This window comes from Thalassophryne amazonica, chromosome 21 (assembly GCF_902500255.1).
Source record: "Thalassophryne amazonica chromosome 21, fThaAma1.1, whole genome shotgun sequence".
NCBI classification, from domain to species: domain Eukaryota; kingdom Metazoa; phylum Chordata; class Actinopteri; order Batrachoidiformes; family Batrachoididae; genus Thalassophryne; species Thalassophryne amazonica.
The window spans coordinates 30,231,409-30,251,805 of NC_047123.1; the positions used below are offsets into that span (position 1 = coordinate 30,231,409).

General features: G+C 41.5%; 1 protein-coding gene across 1 annotated transcript; it reads right to left on the reverse strand.

Moving 5' to 3' along the window:
• Positions 1-293: 293 nt before the first annotated feature.
• LOC117502776 (bromo adjacent homology domain-containing 1 protein-like) lies at positions 294-19,323 on the reverse strand. The gene is given in 8 exon segments (XM_034161892.1): positions 294-723; positions 2,280-2,371; positions 6,919-6,998; positions 7,132-7,291; positions 7,564-7,922; positions 8,600-9,085; positions 9,088-10,360; positions 19,231-19,323. Coding segments are annotated over 8 exon segments (2,733 nt in total). The 3' UTR covers positions 294-533.
• Between the last annotated feature and the right edge of the window lie 1,074 nt (positions 19,324-20,397).

A 20,397-nucleotide genomic window follows, 5' to 3' on the forward strand; every position in this document is an offset into this window, starting at 1 on the left:
CATTCTGGCTTGACTGAACACCATTTGTGCTGACGGTGCAGACATCTGTTCCCTGGAAGCACCTTAACGCCAGACCATTCCTGAGCCACCGGCGCGCAAATGCAACAAACGTGATTGTTGGGCTAAGATGCTTTTGGGAAAACGATTCCTGACAGCAGCCCAGTTCTGCCTGGAGAAGGACATTTCTGCATGGTGAGGGATGTGGGGGCTGGGGTCAAGCTTGGAAATGCAATCATGCATTTGAGTGTTGTGGAGACAAAAATCCAAGCTGGGCTCATGAATACAAATTTCCATTTCCGAATCAGGAAAACTGGTGCTTTGACTGAGACATCTCATGGATTTCAACACCATCTTTGTCAGCTAAAGGGATCTGTGCTTCACAATGTATCGCAAACACTTTTTGCTTAATCTGTCCCTCACCAAAACCAGACCTGTCCGCTCTGATCCCGAGAGCCCTGGCAGAAGACACAGAGGTTTTCAGTCCTTCAGCCCCCTGTGCATGAATGGTAATTACTTCATGGTTGCGGCGCCCCCTACTGCAGGTTCTTCAGAATGCGCCCGTAGCGGAAGTCATAGACGTGCCGGCAGAGATACACCAGCTCGGGGTCAACGTCTGTGGGCACGCAGCGGTGGGATGGGGGAGCGAAGCCGGGATGGCAGGGCACCATGCTGGCACTGCCAGGTGGTTCACCTTCGGAACGCCGCTTCACCAAGGCACAAAATCTGCCAAAACACAAACGCAACACACACACAGTGAAGGCACGCGGCCATCTACAAATAAAACCAATCATTGCTCAAATACGTCAAACTCCAAATGCTACATCATATTATTTGAGAAACGTTTGTTTGTGTGTTATTTGTTCTACTACTTCTCCCAGGTCCTTTGGCCAATTTCCACCAAACTTGATATGTGGATGACAGTCAACCACAGAATTGCCCTTAAAATGTTTGTTTTAACAAAGGCCAAAATTATATGTTATTATATCATCAAACTTGAGGAGGTGATGGTCTAGTGGTTAAGCGTTGGGCTTGAGACCAGAGGATCCTTGGTTCAAATCCCAGGCTGACTGGAAAATCACTAAGGGCCCTTGGGTGAGGTCCTTAATCCCCTAGTTGCTTCCGGTATGTAGTGAGCGCCTTGTATGGCAGCACCCTCACATCGGGGTGAATGTGAGGCATTATTGTAAAGCGCAGATAGAAAAGTGCCATATAAATGTAGTCTATTTAATCATTGCTCAAATACGTCCAAGGACCAGCCAGCTTTTTGGTACCACTGATGGGGAATAAACAGCCCTTACGGCACAATCCAGACACAGTATATCATAACTGACACAAAATGTATGGTGGCCATCCCAGTGTGGGACCTATTGCTAGGTTGGGATCAATGAAGGATTACACAGGAGTCATATTGAAAAGCACACCAAGTTATTTGTCTGATCATCAATATTCCTAAAAGGTGTAATTTGGGCTATCTATGACTGAATGTTATGGAGTTATGGGGCAAAAACAGCAAAAATGGTGACAAAGCTCAATTTCAGTTTGTACAGGGGTAAGAAAGTTGAAGATACTCTTATTTTGGCAAATAAATAAAATAATAATAATTTTGGTTGATGAGGTTAAAAAATGGAATAGCTTTGACCGTATTGAATGCTTGTTCACCAAAATAAAGCTCAAACATGGACAATGTGCACTGGACTCTATGAATGCACTGCAAGGTGTATACGAAGATGATAGAATTTCGTAACATGATAACTAGCAGACAATTCCTTTTTAAATCCTATTATCTTAACCAATAATTTGCATCACTTTTCACAAAAGCTGGAGCAACTTTTTTTGGCTCCTGTACAAACTGAAACTGACATAAGACAATTTTTGTTGTTTTTACCCCACAACTCCATAAAATTTAGTCACAGATAGTCCAAACTATACCTTTTATAATGCTTATGATTGGACAAATAATGTGGTAAATTTTCAATATGTTTGGAAAAGTTTTAAATTTTGACCCCTGTGTAATTCTTCATTGACACCTATTCAGCTATACCTGCCACCCAGGGATGGCCACCGTATATATATTTTGTCAGCCACAGTTTTCTAAGGCTGTTATTCAGTCTCCTTAAATGATACTGATTTACCCAAAATTGGCTTCGGGCTCATAGACTAAACTCTCTAAAAACACACAACTTAAATGGACTGAGATATTTGCAAATAACACAACTTTTGCCTGCAAGACATTAAAAGTATGATAACATCAGCAGTGGTGTGTGTGCGCGCGTTCTTACCTACAGTACTGGGCGAGGGGTAGAACGTAGCATCTGTCTTCAATGCAGGCCACACTATTTTCATCCTGATGCCGAGAGGCGAAAATCTCATTCTGAAACAGTGGGTGTACAATGACACGTCAATACAAGGTTTTCTTGTGTCTCGTGTTCGCTGAAAGCTGAAGAAATGATCACACTGGGAGGAAAGAGAGGCTAATTGTTCATGTGCGCTGGGGTTGTGCTTCTGACCCAATAAACAAATATAAATAAATAAAAAGTCTCTCTCAGACATACACACATATCCGTTGTCAATGGAAACAAATTGCATTCTTCACTTGTTCTTTGAGATGGACTGAAACAGCAGAGATATAATCATTTTCAGCAGTTACCCTGACGAGCAAACTAATGATCAGCGGTTCCGACCTGCAGAAAGAAAACTAATGATGTCTCCAGCAGCACTCAGCATCTTCAATATTAATGTAATAATCCTATAATGGATGCATATCGCACAGAATTCCTTTGGTTGACCTGTAATTACATAAAGAATACTGATAACAGTCTATCCTGATTGACTAACACAAAATGGGACACTTGCCCCTTTACCTTCTTCCCAATTAGGCCAAATTCCATGAATAGATTGTTAATATTCCATTCTGCTTTCATGTGTGAAAAAAGATAAAAAAAAATAAAAAAATGTTCCATCTCACTCAATAATCCAACAGTGGAACTTCAACCATTGACGTTTATTCACATTATTGTGTTTTTACGCAGTGCGCATTGCTGTTTTTGGTGCTATACTTTCTTCTGCTTTAGTCAAAGTACTAAACACTGCTACACATTATACACATTATGACTTTGAGTACATGATCTACATTTATTTATTACTATATTTTCCGAAGTTGCACCTGTTAAAAAAAATGCATCTTGAAGAGGAAAAAAGAATGTATAAGATGCATCGAAGTATAAGTTGCACCTTTTTTCAGAATGTGGAACTCACTTTTTAACACAGCGTTTTCCTGGGGGTGAGTCAAACAACAAACAGGAGTTCAACGTAGCACATGTGCACACCAGAGTGTGTACTGCTACTTAGCCAAAGGACTTTTAAATTCCAAAAATAATGAAGATGGACAAATAAACATACGATGGACAACATGCTGGATGCTATTTGATGCAGTATGGACAACGTATAAAGTGATTGTTCTTTTGTATAAAGTCTTGTTCTTACTTATGGCTAAATATGGAATTATTGAGAATTATCAATTTCTTACCTGTATTTATACTATATAATAACAAAGCCCATTTCCAATATTCATATTCCTCAGAAACTGAATTTCTCTGAACAACAACAGTAACTGACATTGCTAAAATTCATTCCCAGTATCAATGAGTCAAGACCAGTGGTTGTAGCAAAAGCGTGCCCCCTGCCAGATGAACATTCCTACAAAACAGCAAATGCCAACCAGCCAGATTTGGCTTCCTGTTCCTTCTACTCCTCTCCATTAGTCTGTCTCTTTATGCCATCACCTTCTCGCTGTTCAATGTAGCACATGCACACCATAGTGTGTGTGCTGTTACTTAGCCAAAGGACTTTTAAATTACAAGAATAAGTAAGATGGACAAATAAACACATGATTGACGATGTTATCTGATGCAGCTGGGACAACAGAAAACATCAGGTGGACATGGATGGAGAAGTGAACAGTGGATTTTTGCAGGAAGCCCTTAGCTTGTGGTGTGTGCCAAAAGGACTTTTAAATTCCAAAAATAAGCAAGATGGACAAATAAATGTGAGAGGGACAACACACTAGATGTTATTTGATGGTTGCTGGCCCACAGTGTTGACAACACTACAATAAAAATGTAAGCCCATTTTGATTTTATTTTTTATCCAGCTGTTTAAGTTGGGATTTTTGGGCACTGTTGCAGTGTACTTTTGTTACTGGAGTTTCTTTTATTTAGGGCATTGATTCCTGTGAAAGCCCTTTATAAATAAAAAAGTAAGTCTCTTTGGCTGCTCCCTTGTTTGCACTCGGGGTCACCACAGCAAATCCAAGTTGGATCTGCATGTTGAATTGGCACACGTTTTACGCCGGATGGTCCTTCGTGACGCAACTCCACATTACATGAAGAAATGTGGCAGGGGTGGGATTTGAACCCGGAACCTTCTGAACTGAAACCAAGCGCATTAACCACTTGGCCATCACCCCTGCTAAAAGCCCTTTATAAATAGTTATTATTATTATTATTATTATTAGTAGTAGTAGTAGTAGTATTAAGAAATTACCAATTTCTTTGGTATACGAGGGCTGTCTATAAAGTATAGGTCCTTTTTATTTTTTTCAAAAACTATATGGATTTCATTCATATGTTTTTATGTCAGTCATGCTTGAACCTTCGTGCTCATGCGTGAGTTTTTCCACGCCTGTCTGTGACGTCATTCGCCTGTGAGCACTCCTTGTGGGAGGAGTCGTCCAGCCCCTCGTTGGAATTCCTTTGTCTGAGAAGTTGCTGAGAGACTGGCGCTTTGTTTGATCAAAATTTTTTCTAAACCTGTGAGACACATCGAAGTGGACACGGTTCGAAAAATTAAGCTGGTTTTCTGTGAAAATTTTAACGGCTGATGATAGATTTTGAGGTGATACTGTCCCTTTAAGGACTTCCAACACAGCGGGACGTCGTGCAGCGCTCCCAGGCGCCGTCGTCAGCCTGTTTCAAGCTGAAAACCTCCACATTTCAGGCTCTATTGATCCAGGACGTCGTGAGAGAACAGAGAAGTTTCAGAAGAAGTCGGTTTCAGCATTTTATCCGGATATTCCACTGTTAAAGGAGATTTTTTTTTAATGAAAGACATGCGGACGGGTCCGCGCGTCGGGACGCAGCCGGCGTGGTGCGGCGGCACAGGAAAAACACCTCCGTGTTGATAACCATTTGTAAAATCCAGGCGGCTTTTGATGGCTTTCAGTGGAGTGAGTATATGAGAAATTGTTTAACAGCTAGATATGTTCCAACTTGTCCTTAAGGCTTCCAACGGAGGTGTTTTTCCTGTGGCGGAGTGTCGCGGCGGCTGCGAGCCGACGCTGCAATCCGCCCGCACGTCTTTCATTAAAAAAATCTCCTTTAACAGTGGAATATCCGGATAAAATGCTGAAACCGACTTCTTCTGAAACTTCTCTGTTCTCTCACGACGTCCTGGATCAATAGAGCCTGAAATGTGGAGGTTTTCAGCTTGAAACAGGCTGACGACGGCGCCTGGGAGCGCTGCACGACGTCCCGCTGTGTTGGAAGTCCTTAAAGGGACAGTATCACCTCAAAATCTATCATCAGCCGTTAAAATTTTCACCGAAAACCAGCTTAATTTTTCGAACCGTGTCCACTTCGATGTGTCTCACAGGTTTAGAAAAAATTTTGATCAAACAAAGCGCCAGTCTCTCAGCAACTTCTCAGATAAAGGAATTCCGACAAGGGGCTGGACGACTCCTCCCACAAGGAGTGCTCACAGGCGAATGGCGTCACCGACAGGCGTGGAAAAACTCACGCATGCGCACGAGGGTTCAAGCATGTCTGATGTAAAACATATGAATGAAATCCATATAGTTTTTGAAAAAAAAAAAAGGACCTATACTTTATGGACAGCCCTCGTATAAATTGGACTGGAGTATAAGTTGCAAGACCTCACAAACCTACACAAAAATTGCGACTTTTAACTTGTTCTTGACAAGAACATAATTTGTTATTGCACTTTTAATTCTGACATATTATGTCACCACCCTACTCATCACTCATTGGTTGCACATAGAAAGTTTAGCACATTTTCTCAATGTTCAACAAATCTGAAATTTCAATTCCTGCACAAAGGACTGTCATGATGCAGCAGAGACAATAATGCATGCCACCATGATGTGAACACGCCTTTAGCGTGGTTCAACAATTCAGCCCAGTGTCGTCTCGTTGCACTGACTTGTGCAAACAGACTGGAAATTTGAATGATAATCAAATATAGGAACTGGTGCACAGTAGCGCAGTCATACTGTTGTTGCCTCCCAACAAGATAGTCCAAAGTTCAAGGCTACCCATGCCCCTTTCTCCTTGTATTTCTGGAGTTGCATCAGTAAGGGCGCCCGGCATAAAACTTCCACGCAGGATGGCCCCAATTACAATGGAAGCAACCAAGAGAGTTACATTCAAATATGGGGAACTGCCGAACAACCAGACAAAGAAATGACCCGACGGCTCCCTTCCATGAACTGTGCTACTACTTTATTCCTTTGTGCGCTATACAAAACATGTAAACAAACTAATACCAAATTCTTTCTGAAGAAATCAAATTAATTTAGATTCAGTTGCAGAATGTTGGTTTTATTTTATGATACACAAAACAGATTTTTTTATGCGAACATAATTTTTTTACTTGGTGCCATAAAATATAAAAATATGCATCCATGTTATATCTTTCTTACACAGCTATAAATGTTGCTGGTTTATACAAAGCACATCCATGCATCATGCATTTGTTTATCGTTTGCATTATTAGATGTTAAAACGTGCACGTCGGTGGCTTGCCTTTACCGTTTTTCTCAAACAAAACGAAACAAAAAAAACCCACTGGTATTTAATTTTGACAAATTACAAGAACTGCACTTCATCGCTGTTTGGCTCTCACCTCACAGTGCGCGCTGGGATCTCTGCCTCCCTGGGTGTGCTCAGGTCGGTAGTACCAGAAAAGACTCATCATCAGCTCTCCTGAGGCGGGGAACCAAGACACACAAAAACATGCACATGAAGGTGCAGATTAACAATCTAGGCCATATGTCCCTTGGTCACATCCATCAATGCTGCCATCCAGCCGTAATCTCCTCCCGCTCATCTCCGCTACCTGTTTTGGGGTCCTCCCACAGCGCTGATATCTTAGCAACATATGGGAGAGACTTCTTCCTGGGGCCTGATCGTAGCAGCACCGTATCCCTGACATGTATTACTTCACCGTCCCTCTCTACTCCTTCGTAACAATGCCTCAGGGCCGTCTCATCTTCTCCCTGAGAGAGAAAAGCACATATACTTGCACATCTGTGTACATGCACAACAACAGGGATTGCGAGAATGCCCATTACAAGGACAAAAAGAACTCTGTAACATGAAGGCATTTGCTCAAAGCACTACTGTATTCCCAAACAACAGCCGAGTTTCAATCTGCAAGGCAGCTGGGTAGATGTAAAGGCTTCTGCTACACTACTTTTTAGGCAAAAAGAAGTCTTGCTAAAGAGAAAAATATGTTCGTTGTTACTGTGCAGAAACACAAATAACCCACCGCGATGAAAACCTCCTTCTCTGTGGGTGCGCCAACAGCTCGCCATCCATTGGTGACACGTCTGCGGCTGACTTTCTTTTGTTTGGTGCTACTGAGGCTCGGCGTGGGTGATGGCTGTTTCTGGGGTAGCCACGTACAGCTTACAGACAGCGCGGCTTTGGACGGCTTGGGGCTCCGTGGGAATTCCTGGACCAGCTTTATCCTGGACTTGGGCTGGTCTTGCCCTGTCAGGGGAGTCAGCAGGTGGGGTTTACCCTGGGTAGAAGAGGGCACGCTGGATAGAGGACAACCAGAAATGGGCAGGGTTGGTGGAACCAGCAAGGATGGGCCATGGTCACCCTCAGGGGAGGAATAACACTCTAGAAAAGGGGGAATGTGACAGAAGTACTGCTGTTAAAAAACATCCAAAATCTGCTTGTTTTTCAATCATTTATCAACCTAACTATATGCAACGCTGGCCTGGGACCCCTTATCAAGCAATATTTAAATCACATCTTAAGGTATAGGCAATTTCAAAGCTCACAAAAACCTACAGACTTGTTGAGCCATGGAACTAGCTAGAGGCATGCAATAAACATCGAAAGACTCTAAGTCAGGGGTGGCCAAGTTCGGTCCTCGAGAGCCACACTCCTGACACTCTTAGTTGTCTCCCTGCTCCAACACACCTGAATCCAATGAAAGGCTCATTAAAAGTCCGCTAACGAGTCTTTCATTGGATTCAGGTGTGTTGGAGCAGGGAGACAACTAAGAGTGTCAGGAATGTGGCTCTCGAGGACCGAACTTGGCCACCCCTGCTCTAAGTAGTAATGCTATCCAAGTATAATATTGAGCTACAGTAAGTGTTTCATTCATAACAGTCGCTACAAGAGGCTGGCGAGAATGGTTCACTTTGGAATGAGAGCAGCAAATGGGCAGATAATGAACCTGTGTTTGTGAAAAGTCACGGACAGCTGTTAAGGCACTCGAGTTTAAAAATATGATGGATAGATTTGTAGGCTGCCTTAGCTCTTATCAGTTTTCTCTGTTCTTCATTCACCTGTTTTGATGCCGTGTGTGCATCCGCTGCATCCTGTGCTGAAAGAGCACGCTGTGTTGGTGACCGGGGGTACGGCTCTGTAGGTGTAACCCCCAATTCCGCAGGCTTCACCAAAACATGGCGAGGCCACTGTGTTGCAGTAGGCATGGTGGGCCAACCCCGAGGGGTGAGACACCCGCGGACCCATTAGCTTGGAACCAGCCACCCGATTAGGGCACAGACTGGAGGGCGCGAAGTTCAGAGGTTGAGAAGCCAGGGCTGCCGACGTTGATCCAGTGTGAGCAGGATGAGCGATGTGAACATAGTAGCTGGAGAAGCAGTGATCAGCGGTGCAGAGGCATGGGTGGGGGCTGAGGGCCAGAGCTGTATGTGGGTGAGAATGTGTCAAAGACGGTGAGGTTACAAGGCAGTCCCTTCTCACGGATGCTATGGGTGACTTTAGCTGCTGATCATTTGACTCTCCATAGGGCTGTTGACCCAAGAAAAGGCCAAGCGATGGCAGTATTCCACTGAGCCCTCTGGTGGACAACAGTAGTATGGGCTCAGTTCAGCTTCCAGCTGCTCTTCCTTCACTGACTTGAGTGAGTATGCTAGCATACTTCGTGACTGGTACCCTGGTTTGGTTAGTCGATGGGTGCAGCTGCCTGTCTCCCATTCTACTTTAGGCTCAAAGTCTGCCTTCTTCTTGCAGGCTGTGCAGCCACTGTTCAAGTGAGAGAGCTTCTTTCCCTTCTGCTTTTGAGAATTCCCCTTGTGTTTGACCCTTGAGTGCTGTTTTGGAATTGATGTGACCGTAGGAGTCTTGCGGTCTGTTGTGACAGTGGTTGTGGGCGTTGCCTTCACTCTCTGTTTACTTGTAGCAGAAGAGCTGGTTAACTTTAGCAGGGCTGCAGCATTGAGACCAGCCAATCTTCTGGGTGCAGGAGCATCCAGAATTTCCTGACTCATCCCTCCACTCCTGTCTAATCCCTTGGTTTTTGTCTTTCTGAACTTCTTAGAGCTTTGGCACAATTCAAGTTTGCGAGAAGTAGAAACTTTACTGGTGTGCTTACGGGAAGTCTTAGCACCTCCGAGAACACAACTCCTGGTGGAATCTGCATCCAGGAAATGTCCTCCATTCGCGGGCTCTTCTTGTCTTCTGGCCTGTTTGGTTGCCGGCTGAGGATCAGTGCCTCTTTCAAGCAGTAAACTGTTGACTGCCTCAGCATTCAAAGAAGCTAGTCTACGCTTACGTGGTTGCGGGACGGGAATACACTCACCCTGACTTGGCCAGACTGGCTTTGATTTGACTCTTGGTAATGTCTTTACCTCATGTCTTCTGTTGGTTTTCCCCTTTCTAGATTTGCACGATAACTGTCGGCATCTGTTTTTTCTGTTCCTTTCTTTCAAACTATCTTGGTCACGGACTTCTTCGTCTAATCGTGTAAGGATTACATGACAACTAAGCTCCTGCCCTTCCGATCCCCCAATCCTTCTCCGCAATGGGTATAACTTCCTGTACCGCTTCTTTTCATGGCACGGATTGAGCTTTCTGTTTTGGGCCGAGCTCCTTTCCATCTTGTTGCTCGGCCTTTTGGCCATTTCTTTTCCGTGGTTGATAGTCTCATTCATCTTCTTTGTCCTGCCAAATCGTAGTGATTGCTCAGGCCAGGCCCCACCCATAGCACCACCATGGGGCCAAACTGGGATGTTGTCCCACCATTCAGCACCGTGGCTCTGTCTGAGGGAACCCTTCTGCTTAGCGTGAGTCCTCACATGCTTCTACATTGGGCCTAGAGATAAAACAGGGACAAGCAGTTAAATATTTCATCAATTTGTCCTTATATAGCTTTTTCATAAGCCACACTACAACAATTTAATCCTAATCACAAATAAAACAATTGGATAACTTTTTTCTGAAATTGCAGACCCCGTAACTTAGTGATAAAAGAGCTGGACTGCCAACAAGATTGGGTTCAATTCCCACTGAAGCCACCTGTTTGTGTTCTTGTACAAGAAACTTCATCTGCATTGGAAACGGGTAGTGGCCCTAGCTGGGAGAGTAACTGCGAGGGACTGGCGTCCCGAACAGGAGGGGTTATAGACTCATCTACTTCATGCTAAGGCATTTGGGGATACACACAAGCGTGATGGGCCTCAGGGCCTGTACAGGACTTACTTCTTAGTTTTTTTGTGTATAGATTAAGTGCTAATATAAACAAGCATTAGTTGCAGCCTGAAACCACACATATTAAAAAAAAAAAATCTTGATTGATAAGTCAAGTATATGCAGAAATACATGAAAACAATTTCCACCGCGCAACTTTCACTTTGTAAATCAAATAAAATTTTACACATGAGAGCTCCTTGTCCTACCCCATTACTTCACAAATTTAATTGGTTCATTCAATGTTTTCCCCAAAAGAGCTTCATATCAGTGATATGAAGTGTGGCCGTGAGAAGCACTCAGGCCTGCTGGATGATACTCTGCAGTGTGATCACATTTTTAAAACCAGCTGCTCCTCAAATGTCAAATACAGCAACATTTTTTGAAACATAAACAATATTGACAGCGGTACTCCGATAGGAAAAGCTGGGCATTGTGAAACTGGTGCTGCCGATAGCCGCTACGAGTTTAGCTCGAGGTCCAAGAAACTTAAAGTGCAACTGCCTGAACCACAAGTTGTTTACACTGGTTGTGTATTCCTCCTTTACTTGCTCATTCTGTATAAATCATTCAACAAATATGAACACGTAAAACTCATCGGAAAAGAAAAACCTGACAACAAAAAGCTTTTTGATCTTGAAATCTCCAGGTCACATCAGGTCTTGGAGCATGCGATGGTGCCGCATGGTACCATATCCACTGCACTACAGAACTGTCTTTGATCCTATCTGGCAACCGATAAGGCAGACAACTGGTCCATCCATATCTCTTAAAAGTAATAATCTATTTGCAGCAATTGGGTGAAGCGTGAGTATCCCTTTGGGCTTCTCCTACTGGCCCTTCAGTTGCAGGGATCCTCAACACTGAGGCACCAATGTGCTAGAACCCAGAAATGTGCCATATGGCCAAAATGGAATTATTGAGGTTCCCTCCCAATGCATGTGATACTCCTCATCTTAGACTCCCTGAGTAACCCCTCATTTGATGCAACGTGATTCCTGTGGTACCCAAAGATCCTTCAAAGAGATCCAATACCAAAGACATCCAGTCGTCAGTTGTTAGTGGCCAACAGACCTGTTCAAAACGTCAAATGTTAGAAAATCTTTTGGGCCACACATGTTGTTCTTGTTCCACTAATAAAATAAAAGATCTGTGCCAAATTTTATTGTAATCGGACATTATTTAGGGGTCCCCCACAAAGCAACAATTTCCCCAAACAAGCAATGTATTAATCCAGTAATGTTCTCCTCTGGATGACAAATCAACCACCACTTTTTGGGATTAGAAGCCATCACATGTACCTGTAAAAGAAAAATAATGGCATCAGAGTCTTCTCCCATTAGGGTGACGTTGCCTTCCCAGCGGAGGGAGAGGAACATGTGTTACTCTGGGGGACCTCTAAATCTTATCTGATTGAGTTGAAATTTGGTCTACACCTAAAAAACCCCAAGTGGAACAGAAACAACATGTGGCCCGAAGTCTCTCACAACTTTTATTTTTTCACTATATATGAACAGCCCTAATGTCCAAGTCATACAATCATACAGCAAGAAAGGAAGCACCAGGACCTCAAAGACTTGGACCTTTATTGACCTGCCAAGATACTGGCATCGGCAAACATTTCTGGTCAATGACCTCATAACTCCAAGGCAGCGGACCAAGAGACATGAATGTCACCATTGCGATAAGTTCAACACTTTCACTGGATTCTGACGGCCAAGTCCAGAAAATCATTAAAAGGCTGGTTCTTAGCCTTGATCCAAGCCAATCGCAAACCCAGATGCTCTGATTCCTTACTCAGCTCCTCAAGTTCTTCAGTTGGGGTTTCCACTGATTTCACAAAAATCACAGCATCATCCATGAAATCAAGGACAGTACACCTTTCCTTGCCATCAAAGGCACAGAAGCCCCCAAAATCCTACCCAATACCCAGTCCATGAAAACACAAAACAGTGTCATATCCCAGTGGAAATAATGAATGAGACAACATGACAGAATACGAACACTCATTTCAATGTACGTCTCTTTACATCTGCACTGCCATAGCGTGGCTAAAGGCAATACTCCTCTAGTAACATTTAATAATTCTTGTTGCGTGACCTTCCCAGCTGAGATTGAAATTTAATATAAAAATGACACATTCAGCAGTATTTTACTCTTATGATAAGCTAATACTGTCGCTATCTAAAAGATTAGCTATCTTTAAGCCTTGAAAACGTTTACTTGAGGCCAATATCTCTGATTCAAAACCAGTCCTGCTTCATAAATCTATCCCAATGGTATCCTCATGTGTTCCAGTGTTTCAGAAGCTCCAACTTTGATACTAATCTTTTATCAAGACTTCTTTGAAAACACAATTTTTCAGCAGTTGAGGGTCACTGCAGAGAAGAATAACCTGTAAGATATGATCTCGTGCGGCAGTGTTCCTTCAAAAAGGCAATTTGCCTCTTTAAACACAGCCAGGCCTGCTGGTAATCCTCAAAAAGTCAGCTCTCAATTGCAGGAAGATCAAGGACACGGTACTCCACCTCTAACTGGTTAGAAACCAGATCTTCAGCTTCTCTCAGTGTCAAACAGACAGAGTCTCAAGAGTCATCAAGAAGACAGTGAATGCAAAAAGACACTGTAGGGCCAGAACACTATAATCATTATTTGTAAAACGATAAAATAAATCCTGATAGGAACCACACAGCACATTTTTTCCGTCAGATACCCCAACTGACACAACTCCAGGGATTAAAGCAAAAAAAAAAAAATCTGACTGAAAATTTTTTCACAGCCAAATCTTAAGCTCTTCACATCTACTTTTTTTAATCGAAACCCTTTTGCGATCATGCCCAAGAGTTTAAGATAAAACAAGGTGGAGACAGCTAAGAAAACAGCAAAACCTACACGATGTGACATGACAACTGCTGATCCAAGTGAAGGCAGCATGACGACAGAGTGATGTACTTTAGCGGGACGTACTGGTGTGCTTTAAAGTGTCAAACATCAAGCCTCAATTGCATTTCTTTGTCATAAGGGTTTGATAATGAAATGTTCAGAAGCAGCCATTTTTATGTATATATTAGCAGATATATAATGTTGAGATCGTAAATTTTGTACTCTCCAATATCAGCATTGCATCGGACTCTCAAAAATCTATATCAGTTAGACTCTAGATGTAAAATGTTGGACTTGGACCGAGTACCAGCTTAACTTTTGCTCAAGGTGCAATCTAGAAAACCTATTGCAAGGTATTGCCAAAGTCAGCCTAGTCTCATGTTTTTTCCGTGCCCCCGCCACGAAAAGCACACAATTTTTGTGAAAGTTTTTTTTTTTTTTTTGCTATTTATAATCTTCCCCTTCTCCTATCTGTAATCATAACCATAGCGTTAGTGTCTACCCTCCCCTCCCCTCCCCTAACCCTATCTGTAATCATAACCATAGCATTAGTGTCTACCCTCCCCTCCCCTAACCCCCCCAGAGATCACATCACCCCCATTTCGTGCCCTGTCACGAAAAGTGCCCCATTTTCGTCCCCCCGTCACAAACCCATAGATTAATGTACTTTTCATAATGCCACCATGAACTCCCGTGAGGGTGGGATGGCCAAAGTACACTCAAAAATGGCTCTTTGGATGAACTCAATTCAATTATGGGCAGGATTTCCATCTAATAAATATATGTAGTCCCAACTAAATTAAATTAAATTATCTTGCATGGATGTGCTTTATTTGAGTTGGGGCTACATATATTTATTAGATGGAATCCAGTACAATGAGTCAGTTTTTTGAGTGTATCACCACAAACAAATGACTTATTGCATGAACTCAGTTCAATTATGGGCAGGATTTCCATCTAATAAATATATGTAGTCCCAACTAAATTAAATTAAATTATCTTGCATGGATGTGCTTTATTTGAATTGGGGCTACATATATTTATTAGATGGAATCCAATCCAAAGAGTCAGTTTTTTGAGTGTATCACACAAACAAATGACTCATTGGATGAAAATTCAATTATGGGCAGGAACTCCATTTAATATATATATGTAGTCCCAACTAAATTAAATTAAATTATCTTGCATGGATGTGCTTTATTTGGGTTGGGGCTACATATATTTATTACATGGAATCCAATCCAATGAGTCAGTTTTTTGAGTGTATCACACAAACAAATGACTCATTGGATGAACTCAAATCAATTATGGGCAGGATTTCCATCTAATAAATATATGTAGTCCCAACTAAATTAAATTAAATTATCTTGCATGGATGTGCTTTATTTGAGTTGGGGCTATATATATATTTATTAGATGGAAATTCTGCACATAACTGAACTGAGTTCATCCAATGCATCAGTTTTTTGAGTGTACCACACAAACAAATGACTCATTGCATGAACTCAATTCAATTATGGGCAGGATTTCCATCGAATAAATATATGTAGTCCCAAGTACATTATCTTGCATGGATGTGCTTTATTTCAGTTGGGGCTACATATATTTATTCGATGGAAATCCTGCACATAATTGAATTGAGTTCATCCAATGCGTCAGTTTTTTGAGTGTACCTCAAAGTTTGCCATGGGGAAAAAGGAATTACCCAACATGTTGAAAATGCCAGCATGGTTCAAACAAATATCCCAGTTCATCCAGGTTGCACATCTGTGAAGGAGAAAACTGCGCTTGAGTTGCAAAGTGTCAGGCTGAGAATAAAGGAATAAAATAACAGATAACCAGCTTTGGATCAGCTTGACAAGGCCATTATTTGACATTTTCCATGTCACAGTTGGGTGACAGGCTCCAGGGGGAGATGGTTTATTGGGCTTTGCATGGAGATAAGACGAGAAGAATTATGATAGTGTCCTCCTGAACGGTGGCACAAGCTTTTAGGAGGACGCACAAACATATAAATGTATATTTATGCGAGAATGCACACGGGGAAGAGAGTGATACAGCAGCCTGACGTAGCCAGGCTCTAAATATGGGTTTGGAAAGGAAGCGAGGAGGGGGGAGAGAGAACACAGGCAGCGAAATAAAGGGCACTCGCCCCTCCTGTGAACATTTTCTCAACGGAATTCGCATTTATCGGAACGACGCGTCGCGGTGCTGGTTCGGGGTTTGTGGCGCGAGGCGGCTCCCGCGTGTCGGCTTCTGGTTCACGAAGCTGAAAGAATAAAAAAAAAGGAGAGAGAGAGAAGGTGTTTTTGGACGGCTGTCCAGTCGTAACAACTTCAAACATCCGAAATAGAAGCGGCAGAGGAGCATTAATCAGGCGTAACTCACGCGGCGGTTCCGGTGTTCAGCGTCGGGAGCGAACCGGCGGCACGAACCGGGACTGGTGCCGATCTGAACTGGGAGATCTGGTGTTGGTGGAAGAGAGAAGAGAGAGGACGCGGTGTCTGCGCAGAGATGTGCGCTCTCTTCCTGGTTGGCTTTTTCCAGCCAAACGCACTAAAACTTGAACCGAACCAATTGTCACGCGGTCCGGCCCCGTTTGACACCCGCGTCCTCCAATGATGGACAAACAGCTGTTTATCGATATTTTACGACACCGCGGACCGGATCCGTACTCCGATCACCCGCCACGTGACAACCTTGAAACATTAAAAAAAAAAAAAAAGCATCAACTGTCATCCCGCAAAAAAAAAAAAAAAGTTCTGATGTTAATTTGAGAATCTTGTCGGCTCTTGAGTTTTTAGTTGCTGCACCACTTAATTAAAAACAAAAATCATCAGTATCGCCTTATCATGTGATTTTTTTTTTATGACGTGTGAACGAGGTTATTAGTAAGTTCCTTGTTTTGCACTCGGGGTCACCACAGCAATTCCAAGGTGGATTTGCATGTTTAATTGGCACAAGTTTTACGCCGGATGCCCTTCCTGACGCAACTCCACATTACAAGGAGAGATGTTGATAGGGGTGGGATTTGAACCGGGGACCTTCTGCACCAAAACCAAGTGCACTAACCACATTATTCGGAAATACAAAATTACACAAGCCTGTATCTCCTAATAAGATAAGACTTTATTGATCTCACAGTGGAGAAATTCACATTACGTCAGCTCTTAAAAAATAATAACGTTAATAACGTTACAATAATGTTATAACGCTGCCCCATAATAGGTTATACCATTACTATAACAACATAGGTTTGTATCTGATAAAAGTATGTTATAATAACGTTCTAATGAGTTCGTCTCTTGTAATAAGGTGAAAAGATCTTGTTATAACATAAAAAGATTCTCATTATAATGTGATACTGATAAAATTTGTTTATATTTTATTTAATTATGACTGGTTCACAGCTTCACTTTATTTTGCAAAATGAGTTTTTTTTTTTTTAAACATGCCATTGATTTCTCATTCACTTAAAAAAACCAATAATATAATGGACCAACCTTTAAAAGTGCTTTGACTCAACAAAATTTGCAGCATCAGCTTGTTAATTTGTGTTACCAGCTGAAGCAATTTAAATAACTATGTGTTGACAGCCAATCACCAATAGATTTGATGGGATAACCAATTATATGAAAGAAAAACATCATTCTAAATAAGTGCTTCTATACATAATGAGGCCCCTTTTAATACATTTAATTCATTTATTGTAAGTTTCGAAATGATCTCCAAAACATCTGATGGAATAATCAATCACAATAAGGAGAAGAACCATAAAGTTTGGACAATTACATCTGAATTCTGGTTCATTTCCTTCCTTACTTTTGGGGTGGGGTGCAAACATCATATTGATTTCTAAATTTACAGTGTATCTCTGCAAAATATGTATTTATGTCGATTCTGAATATTGACTCAGAAAATCTTTTGGCAATCATGATAATGGAGGAATTTTAAAAAATCATTCATTTCTAGAAGGTTTTTGTACAACTTACACAAAATCACTGTCATCACAAGAAAAATGAATCATTAATATAAAATATATATAGTTAAAATTTGAGTTTTGATCATAACACTATGTAACAAATTTTTATTTTTGTTTTGTTCCTGGGTACACAGTGTGTTTTCCTAACCTGTTATGCCTTAAATAAATAGAAAATAGCTGTTATTCCACAGAAACTTTGCTTCTGTGATCAGGACAATGATATCTTGAAATTTGTCTGTTTTCAAGAATATTCTCGATTCGCCTTCACTACTACTGAGTAGTCTTCTAGAATATTCTTTAACTGCTAGAACTGTCCAGAATTTTCTAGAAGTTTAGAGAATTATCTAGAAATTTCAAGAAACTTTTAGAACTTTCTAGAACGTAAAAAAAAAAATAACATCAAAGTTTGTGCTGAATGTAGTCATTTTTCCATAGACTTTAGACATAAGCAGTTGAAATATAACACTTAGAAGCCAGGAACAAAAATTGTGTTACATAGTGTAATCCATGTGTGCTGGATTATTACTTTTTATACACAGGAAAAATTTGCATTTTTTTCTTTTTCAACTAGTCTCTCAATGTGTACAATCAAAATATTTGGTGGAACTGTTTTGTCAAGAGAGAACTTTTTTATATTCTTTTTAGTGAAGTCTGGATGTAGATGTTCTCACGCCACATTCTTTTATGTAGCAGCGGATTTTCCTACATTTCAGTCAATTTCCCAAATGTTTTTGGGCAATCTAAATTAAATTTTGTGTATTAAGTTATATTATTGAGGACAAGCCATAATATTTTTTTTTTTTTATGTTGGGATGTAGATATGTGTTATGACTCATTTGTTTATGTTCTTGGCATTTTTCAACATTTCATTTTCCGAGACCTGTCAGTGACACGTAGCCGATGACAAGCAATCAACAAGTGACATTTCAACTATAAAGGAAGTTGACATTTACGGTCAAACACACATTCAGACAGGGCCGACGTTAATGACGTCTCTCTATTATAATAAGTGCATCTACAAACATGCAATTTTGTTATTGATAACCACAAAAAATGCAGAGCTGTTCAGGCTTGGCTGAGAGTGTTTTTTGCTTTGCTTGTTCATCTTTTCTGATTTTCTCGCCTGAAATGTGAGATTCACCGTTTTTCTGTTTTATCTCACTGCACATTGATCATTCAGTGTTTGGCTGCTGTTCAGACAACACAAGACATTTAAAATGTCACATTCATGATGTGCATTTAAGTGTCATCATTCTGTCACAGCCTACACACTATTAGTTAAAACAGGAAATAATGAGTAACTGTTAGGTGCAGCACTACTATACAAACAGGTGAAACTTATATTCATAATCTGCTTTTGAGAAATTCCTGTGCAAGAGTTTGTGAAAACCAACAAAACTGCATGTTCACAGTGGAAACAAATCTCCAAAACATGACATAAATTCAATAAAAATATCAAAGCCAACATAATGAAGAGCAGACGTATGTACCCCTGCTAGTATTACCCCTCTGTAGTATAGTAGTTTTACAGACACTTTCCTTTAGACTCATCACGGGATGCATTCATGAACATTCCCATCTTGGACTTCCCCTTGGACTCCAAGGTTTGGGAGTCCATACCTCATCCACCACACCATGGAACAGCACCAGGTTCTGGATGTAATCACCCAGGCAGATAGATAACTGGTGCATCCCCACTTCAGTAAAATCCATCATCTATCTGATGCAGACAGGTGAACATGGGCATCTCCTCTTATTGGCGTCTCTTCAACACTGAGGCACACATGTGCTGGATCATGTTCAGAGAAGTGCTCCACGTTGCTAAAATGTCATGACAAAAATGGCAGCCCCTCACATTCAAGTCTCAATAAATAACCACAAAGTCATTCCTGTGGTACCCAAGGATTCTCTGAAGATACCAACTACCAAAGACATCCATCCAATTGTCAACTTTGGTGACTAGTTAGCATCCAAGTCTCATAAACCGTACAGTAAGACCTTAAAGACACTGATCTTAGCTCTCCGGGAATGAGACCCAGAGCCAATGTCTCTACAAGTTTAACACTTTCACCGAATACAAGTACAATTTTGACGGCCGAGTCTAAATAGTTAGAGAAAGCCTGGATCATATTCTGGACAATCCCAAATCCAGACACTCAAATTCTTTACTCAGCTGCACGTTTTGCAATCAGGTTCACCAAGTGATTCTGCAAAGATCACAATATCGTCTACAAAGTCAAGGTCAGTGAACCTCACCTCGTACCTAAACCACTGGTTACCACAACATCCAGTCCATGAAGAAAGAAAATGAACCGGAAAGGCTCGAGTCTCCCATGTGTCTTCTGGCAAAACCCTTCTCTCTGCCACTCCACCAGGAAGCCATGTTTGGTGGTACAACAGATAAAAGTTGCACAATGCATAGTTTCTCCAATCACTGCAACACCAGCCGTTGACTATTTCAGAGTCATACTGGGCATTTTGGTGGCTTCCCTCACTAGCCTTCTTGCACAGTAGCTCAGTTTTTCAGAACTGCTTGCCAAATCTACATCTGGCTGGAAATATAAAACCTGGATGTGGAAGATATGCAAATTAAATCCAAATGTTTAGAGTCTAACTGTAAAATGATTTAAAATTTAAAACAGGTGTGTTAACTGAAGGTCTGAGCCGCTCGTTATGAATTTAATCCTCATTCTTTCCATCATTTTCCCCCCTTTTTGATGATTATTTCCACTTGCATCTCGGGTCATTATCCATCTTAACACTTTAGTTACGACAATTTAGTTTATT